At 43.7% G+C, this 8,608-nt stretch overlaps 1 protein-coding gene across 1 annotated transcript; it reads left to right on the top strand.

Moving 5' to 3' along the window:
- Positions 1-3,324: 3,324 nt before the first annotated feature.
- On the top strand, positions 3,325-6,099 carry LOC136473095 (uncharacterized; the record flags this gene model as incomplete). Its single annotated transcript, XM_066470789.1, has 2 exons — positions 3,325-3,665; positions 5,306-6,099. Coding segments are annotated over exons 1-2 (831 nt in total), but the record flags the coding sequence as incomplete, so codon positions are not given.
- Positions 6,100-8,608: the final 2,509 nt, after the last annotated feature.

The raw sequence follows: 8,608 nt of genomic DNA, 5'->3' as shown, positions 1-8,608 counted from the left end.
GCTTATCATGGTTCCTAATTGAGCATTGGTGGAGCATGTGCTATAATTCATTCGTGGTAAAAAAAAACAACTAATCTAGACCAGATGGACTCTAGTGAATGATAAATCATGTTTATGTTTGCAAACTAATTTGAATTTCCATGTATGCATGATGCAAAATGATCTTAAAATACTGAATGCTCATAGTACACAATTCCAATATTCCAATCTCTTGCTATTTCATCATGCTCATGTGCCAACAATTATTATTATTTTGTTTCCCTTCCTGGACACAAAAGAATGGACGGGATAACATTTATTGTGATTTTCCTGTGACACGAAATTGAATAAGTTTTTATCTATGATGTAAACATCTTTTATACCAATATGTAGAAACTGAGAACTATTCCTGCTGCACCGACTATAAAGCAGGCATAGCTGAATCTGTAGAGCTTCTTGTTGATGGGGATGTCTGCAAGAACCGACCATTTGGTATTTGCATTGAGTATGGACTGTGATTTCTTTCTTTGATATGCTTCACAATATCTAATTCTCCATTGGGGGTAAACCCCCTCATAAATCTGCTAAGCCCTCCTTGAAGTCTGTCTTTCACTCCTCTTTTCTCCCCCCTTATTTCTAAACTTTTCATACTGTTTCACCTTCCCTTAGTTGTGTAAATCTAACAAACACCACAATAGTGGAAGCAACTACTGTATCTGTTCCCACAAAAAATAGAGCAACGGGAAATCAAGATTCTTATCAATTTGTTCATCATTTGTTCCCACTTGGTTCAAGGATGATAAACCCCTCCTTGACCACCAACTTGCTTCAATTTGAAGGATGATAACACCAACTTACTTCATTTTTGGACTTGCAATATGATATTTATCTCATGCTCATCCACTTATAGATAAACCAATCCTTGACGTCCACTCAGCCAAAGCAGGTCATGTCCCTGCACTCGGAACGCATCAGGCCTGCCATGGCGTACCTTGGACATCCTGCTGCTCCGCCCCCGATGTCGTGGCTCACCTTGGCCAAGACGGCTGGATCTCATGGAGGTGCGGCCGTGCCTGTGTGTAGTCGCCGTCGCTTGGTCATTGCCTCCTGGGAGATCTGGCTGTGGGTGGGGAACCAGTGAGGGCTGGCCACCTAATTGATTGGGCACCGGGCGGTGGCGTCCTTGTAGCTCCGGCGTGGGTGGCACTTGGACCCTAACAATAATCACCTAGAATGAGGTGAGGGCGGAGGTGCAGATGGCAGTCAGGTGGTTGAGGGGGTGCGGATGGGTGGGATGGTTTTTTTTAATGGGATGCTGATCACAGCCACTGGGGCTTCACCGCCCCTGTGGTAGATGGGTCCGTTTCATTCTTTTTAGTGGTATAGAAGAGATAGTCCTTGTTTAGTTCCACCCTGATATCTTAAAAAGTACTGCAGTGTCTATCACATCGAATATTTGTGGTTTGTGTATGGAGCATTAAATGTAGACGAAAAAAAACTAATTGCACAGTTTGGTGGGAAATTACGAGACGAACGTTTTGAGCCTAATTAATCCATGTTTGAACACTATTTGTCAAATAAAAACGAACGTGCTACAGTAGCCCCAAATTCCAACTTCCTGGAACTAAACACAGCCATAGAAGAAGAGAAGAGATAGAAGATCATACTAGCTGTTCCTGAACACTCTTGTATTGTCTTATCAGCAAACAGTAGGACGATTTCAGTGAGCTAGGGTTGGTTCATCTGATGAATTAGTTGTATGTGCAGAATTTATAAGCTGCTGCCAATTTTTGTGTTGATATTAATAAACTGTGTGTTTCAGTTGAGTTGTCTGGTTTAGAGTAAAATGGTGAACTTCGGGTGATGGTTTGATGCTTCCTGGAATTTAACTGATAGTAGATGCCTTGAATTGATTTAGAGGGATTAGTAAAAATATGGCTATGATTTAAGGTGTCATTGCTGGAGTTGCTATGTTTGTGATGAACTGCACGTATCATGTAAATGTGCTAGCTACAATCTAATCTTCTACTGATAATCATATATATCTGGTATTGGCTTTGGCTGCAGTCGCTACTTTGCAAGTGAAAGCGTGAAGGATGACCACTACCGCTCAAAGCGCCACAAGAAGAGGTGATTCATTCTGTTTGCTCTAAGCCTAAGTAATATCACGGTACAAATTATTCAGAGATAATGTTGGAGAAAATCATCCCTGAACACATTTGATTTACGCTACCAGTTTGATTGGCAAACATATGATGTGGCCTGCACTTACTATGCTTGTTGCATGGTCATTCTCAATTGAAGAAAAATGAACCGGTTGGTTTATATTGCTAGGACAAATGAATTCAGATGGTTAGAATACTGTAATACAGCACTGTGCTGTTGACCTGTTATCTAGAGTAGAACCAGTTGATAAAACTTGGAGGGACCTTATTGTGTGGTTTGATTTAGTGTTGGTCCTGTGATAGTAACTGTAGGTTGAATGCAGATATACTAGACTACCAGTATTTGGCTTGGTTGTATTTGGCTTGTTCGCTTGGTTGTATTTGGCTTTCCTTCACGCTTTCACTTGCTTGGCCCGCCCGTCGTCCTCCCTCTTCTCCTTGATTGCTTGCATTGCATCCTACTAGTTATGTGCCCGTACATTGCTAGGGGCAAAAAATCCATGCCATATGTATTTCTCAATTAACACATTCAAGCAACGCTTGTGCTTATCATGGTTCCTAATTGAGCATTGGTGGAGCATGTGCTATAATTCATTCGTGGTAAAAAAAAACAACTAATCTAGACCAGATGGACTCTAGTGAATGATAAATCATGTTTATGTTTGCAAACTAATTTGAATTTCCATGTATGCATGATGCAAAATGATCTTAAAATACTGAATGCTCATAGTACACAATTCCAATATTCCAATCTCTTGCTATTTCATCATGCTCATGTGCCAACAATTATTATTATTTTGTTTCCCTTCCTGGACACAAAAGAATGGACGGGATAACATTTATTGTGATCTTCCTGTGACACGAAATTGAATAAGTTTTTATCTATGATGTAAACATCTTTTATACCAATATGTAGAAACTGAGAACTATTCCTGTTGCACCGACGGGCCTGTTCGGCAGGACTGAAAAATACTGTTCCGACTGATTGTTGTGAGAGAAAAATACTGTTCTGGCAGGACGTGAACAATGATTTCGTGAGTGACAGAGCCAGCCAGCCAGCCAGCCGGCAATCAGCCAGCCGAACAGCCTGAATCTGTAGAGCTTCTTGTTGATGGGGATGTCTGCAAGAACCGACCATTTGGTATTGTTAGATTGATCTCCTGACCAATAAGCCCAACGGCCTATTGGGCCTTGGTCTCGCGCCCTGATCGGGGGCGCCCAACCCTACATGGTTGGTGGGCCCCCGTCGCACTGCGCTATATAGAGAGGTGGGGGCCGGCGGCTCAAAGTACGAGGTTCGCCGTGAGCCGCAAACCCCACCGACAAACCCTAGACCGATCTCGAGAGGGCGCGCAGCCAGCGACGGGAAGCTCCGCTGATCCTCGCCGTCGTCACTGCTACGCCCGACCGCACTGCATCGACGTCCGTGCAACCTCTACTCCACCCGTCGCTGCCCGTGTGCTGCCTCCATCACCGAACCCGCGATGGCCAGCACAACCGCGACATCATCTGGAGGCTCAGGTTCATCACCAGCCCCTCTCTCCCCTATCTCCCTCTCGGTGTAGTGTTCTAGGTCTAAATGTGCATGTGTTTCATGGATCTATGAGTTCATCCGCCTAGATCTACTCTAGTCGATCCAAAGAAAGTTAACAATGGTACCAGAGCCTACTAGCACGTAGATCTAGAACGGGTACCGATTAGAAAAGAAAAAAGATGAAGAGATCCAGTGCGGATCTAAGCAGAAAAGGGTCACCCGACGTTCGGTTGAACCCTAACTCGATCCGTCGGATCTGAGAAAAGAAGAAGGGCTCGGTTTTCATGCAAAGAACGAACCCTAAAACCCGAAGGTGATTCGGGGAAAAGAAAACAGTGCCGTCTCCAACCCATACCCTAACCCGCTCGGTGATTGACTGAGAAGGGGAAAAGAACCGATTTCAAATCGGTAAAGCAAACCCTAACCCGCTCGGTGATTGACTGAGAAGGGGAAAAGAACCGATTTCAAATCGGTAAAGCAAACCCTAACCCTAATCTAAAAATCGGGCCAAATCCGAATCAAAGAAATAGAAAGGGGAAAGAAAAGGAAGAGGGTGGCTCGGCACGGCTCACCTCACCGTCGTGCACGCCGCCGCGCGGGGAAAAGAAAGGGCCGGCCGGGGGTGATCTGCTCGCCGGAACGGCCACTAGGGCGCCGCGACCAGGCCGCTCGACGGCGGCGCGTTCACCCACTGGGGAGCGCGCACGCCGGCGAGGGGGCCGGAGACGGCGCCGGGGCTTGCTGAGCTCTCTTGCCGTCGAAGCTCCTCGCTCGGTTTCTGCTGCGGCGGGACTGAGTGGAGAGGAGAGAGGGGCGAAGAGAGAGAGAGAGCGAAGCCGAATGATGCTAGGTCAAGGGCGCCGCGCCGGTCGCTGGGGTTTTGATCTCGCGACGCGCGCGGGCAGCCGTCGGATGGAGATGGACGGCCACGGGCGACTGGGCCAGCGCCGCAGCCCAGGCGGGATAGGGCACAAGGCCGAAATCCTGGCCCAGGCCCAGGTTGCGGCCTGGGCGCGGGGAGAGAGCGCGCGCGGCTGGGCGCGGGGGCGCGCTGAGCGCGCGGATGGGCCGCGGCTGCTGGGCCGTTTTCGCTGGCTGCGCGCGCGCGCGTGGGCAGGCCGTGGGCCGCGCGTGTGCTGGCTGGGCCGAAATGGTCAAATGAACAGATATTGTCACAGTTTTTGTTTTCTTATTTTCCAGAAAACAGTTTGATCAATTTGAATTGATTTTTTATGATAATTTTCTGTACAAAATTTATCCAACGATATTTTTTGTTCAGTAAATAGTAAATTTGCTTCTGGAAAATAGGAAAAAGATTATTAAATGTTAAAGTTTCCGCTGCGTATTTAAAGATGTAATTTTCATTATTAAATTCGAACCAACGGGAGAATTTAATTTTGAAAAAGGATATGTTTTAAATTGATTATAATGTTGTTGTTATTCTGACCAACGTTGATTAATGACAATATTATAATGTTTTGTTATACATTAATTCTATTTCTGCCCAACGGTGATGTAGAATTAGTGTAGAAAATAATTGTATGTTTTAATTTTGACCAACGTTAAACTAAGGCATGCAATTATTGTTGTTATTTCTGTTCTCACCCTATTTGAATTATGTTTTCAGGAGGATACAACTTGATGAGTTGTATCAAAGAAATCCCCACTCTAAAAGGTGATAACTATATTGAGTGGAAGAAAAAGATAGACCTGGCCTTTATCCTCGCTGAGGTGGACTGGGTTGTCACCACACCGTGCCCTAAAGAACCTGTGGCACCGGTGAGGGAGACAGATGAGACTGATGCTGCATGGCAGAACAGAGAGCGGGATTTTGCTCCCGTAAAGATGTCCTATGACCTTGAGCATAGGAAATGGATCACTGCCAACAAGAAGTGTCTGGCAGTGATAAAGAACACAATTGAGCCTGCTATTGTGGGCTCAATTCCAGACTGTGACACGGTCACAGAGTACCTAGACAGAATAAAGAGTCAGTTCACTGGCTCTTCAAAGACATATGCAACCCAGCTGATCAAGCAGCTGGTTACAGAAAGGTACTCTGGTGGCGGCAGTGGCATTAGAGAGCACATACTGAGAATGAGCAATCTGGCATCTAAGCTCAAACCAATGGATTTGGCACTCAAGGATGAGTTCCTTATTCATTTGATTTTTGCTTCTTTGCCCAAAGAATTTGACACATTTGTTGTTAATTACAACATACAGCCTGAAAAATGGGATTTAGAAAAGCTCATTGCCATGTGTGTGCAGGAGGAGGAAAGAATAAAAGTTTCACAAGGTGGTTCTGTCAACTACCTAAAAGATAAGAAAAAGAACTATAATAACAGCTCTTCCTCCAAATCATCTGGAAAAGGTCCCATGCAACAGTCTCAGAACCAGCAATTCCCAGTGGCTAAAGACCAGTGTCTCCACTGCAAGAAGACAGGGACATTATAAAAAGAATTGTCCTGATTTCTTAAAGATGATTATGAAGAATAAAGGTGAGAACATTATTACGTTCGTAAATGAATCCTTGTATGTAAAGTTTTCAAAATCTACTTGGTGGATTGATTCAGGTGCAACTATTCATGTTGCTAATTCATTACAGGGATTCCGTTCGATGAGAACTTTGCAAAGAAGCGAAAGTTTCATTAAAGTAGCAAATGGAGAACAAGCAGATGTTGAGGCCGTTGGTGATCTTCCGTTAGAGCTTGCTGATGGCTTCATAATTATTCTTAGAGATGTTCTTTATGTACCTTCTTTGCAAAGAAATTTGATTAGTGTTTCAAAGTTGGACCATGATGGTTATGATTGCCATTTTGGAAATGGCAAATGTCAGATATTGTTTAATAATAAATGTATTGGTCTTGCCTTCCGACAAGACGAGCTTTATTTGTTATCACTTCGTGAAAATGTTAATTCCGTATGTGATGTGAATGAAAATGTATCCTCATCGAACAATGGAAACAGAAAACGAAAGAGAGCTCAAGATGCGTTGTCGAAATTATGGCACTGTCGTTTAGGCCATATTTCGAGGGGGAGAATAGAAAGACTAGTTAAGAATGATATTCTTCCTCCATTAGAGCTCTCAGAGTTAGAACAATGTAGAGATTGCATAAAAGGAAAGTATGTAAAGAAAATTAAGAAAGATGCCAAACGAAGCGCAGGAATTCTACAGATTATTCACACAGACATATGTGGTCCTTTTCCTGTGAAAAGTGTGGATGGTTATGATTCATTCATAACATTCATAGACGATTACTCTCGTTTTGGCTACATTTATCCAATTAAAGAAAGAACAGAAGCGTTGGATAAATTTAAAATATTTAAAGCAGAAGTTGAAAATCAGCATGATTTAAAGATTAAGATAGTCAGGTCTGACCGTGGAGGAGAGTACTACGGTCGGCATACCCCATATGGACAAGTTCCTGGACCTTTTGCAAGGTTCTTACAGGAGAATGGTATAGTCGCCCAGTATTCAACACCGGGCGAACCTCAGCAGAATGGAGTAGCTGAAAGGCGTAACCGTACCTTGATGGATATGGTGCGTAGTATGATAAGTTACTCCACTTTACCCACGAGTCTGTGGATGGAGGCGTTAAAAACCGCCATTCATATTCTCAATAGAGTACCAAGTAAGTCGGTGCCCAAAACACCGTATGAGTTGTGGACAGGAAGAGTACCCTCACTTAACCACTTGCGTGTGTGGGGGAGCCCTGCTGAGGCTAAAGTTTTTAACCCAAACATTGGGAAGCTAGATCCCAAAACAGTGAGTTGCCATTTCATTGGCTACCCAGAAAAGTCAAAAGGTTTTCGTTTCTACTGTCCTAACAGACATACAAAGTTTGTGGAAACGAGACACGCTGTCTTCCTAGAGGATGAAATGATTAGGGGGAGCATGGTAGCTCGAGAAATTGATCCTTGAAGAGAAGCGGGTGTATGCACCCACTCCGATCATTCATGAGCCATTTTTCTCACTACCTGCTGTTGCTGCACCAACAGTACAAGACACTGTGGTGCCAGCACCTGTTGTTATCCCGCCTGTGGCAACAATGAATGATGATGAGGAACCTGTGGCTCAGGATCCTATAGAACCTATTGCCACACATGAGGGGGAGCAACAACAGCCTCAAACAGAAAATGTGCCAATTGAGGAGGCCCCTAGAAGGTCTCAAAGAGTTAGAAAATCAGCTATTCCTGCTGATTATGAAGTGTACAACACTGAAGAATTTCAAATGGAGGATGATCCCACCTCATTTGAAGAAGCCATGAAAAGTGATCATTCATCAAAGTGGCTTGAGGCCATGGAAGATGAGATGAGATCAATGAATGCAAATAAAGTTTGGGATTTAGAGATAATTCCTAAAGGAGCCAAAACAGTAGGCTGTAAATGGGTCTACAAAACAAAACTTGACTCTCAAGGGAATATAGAGAGATATAAAGCCCGACTTGTGGCAAAAGGCTTTACACAAAGAGAAGGGATTGATTACAATGAGACCTTTTCTCCAGTCTCATGTAAGGATTCCTTCAGAATCATAATGGCATTAGTGGCACATTACGATTTGGAATTACATCAGATGGATGTAAAGACGGCATTTCTCAACGGAGACTTAGATGAAAATGTTTACATGGCACAACCGAAAGGTTTTGTCATGGAAGGAAAAGAACGTTTGGGATGCCGCCTAAAGAAATCTATTTATGGATTAAAACAAGCTTCAAGACAGTGGTACTTGAAGTTTGATCAGACAATAAAGAATTTTGGGTTTAAAGATAATGTTGAGGACAATTGTGTCTACGCAAAGTTTAAGAATGGGAAGTTTATCTTCCTTGTCCTGTATGTGGATGATATCTTACTTGCTAGTAGTGATGTCAGTCTACTACTGGAAACAAAGAAGTTTTTGTCCTCAAAGTTTGATATGAAAGATCTTGGTGAAGC

The sequence above is a fragment of the Miscanthus floridulus genome, chromosome 8 (assembly GCF_019320115.1).
Source record: "Miscanthus floridulus cultivar M001 chromosome 8, ASM1932011v1, whole genome shotgun sequence".
Lineage (NCBI taxonomy): Eukaryota > Viridiplantae > Streptophyta > Magnoliopsida > Poales > Poaceae > Miscanthus > Miscanthus floridulus.
This window is presented reverse-complemented; position numbering and strand designations above follow the sequence as displayed.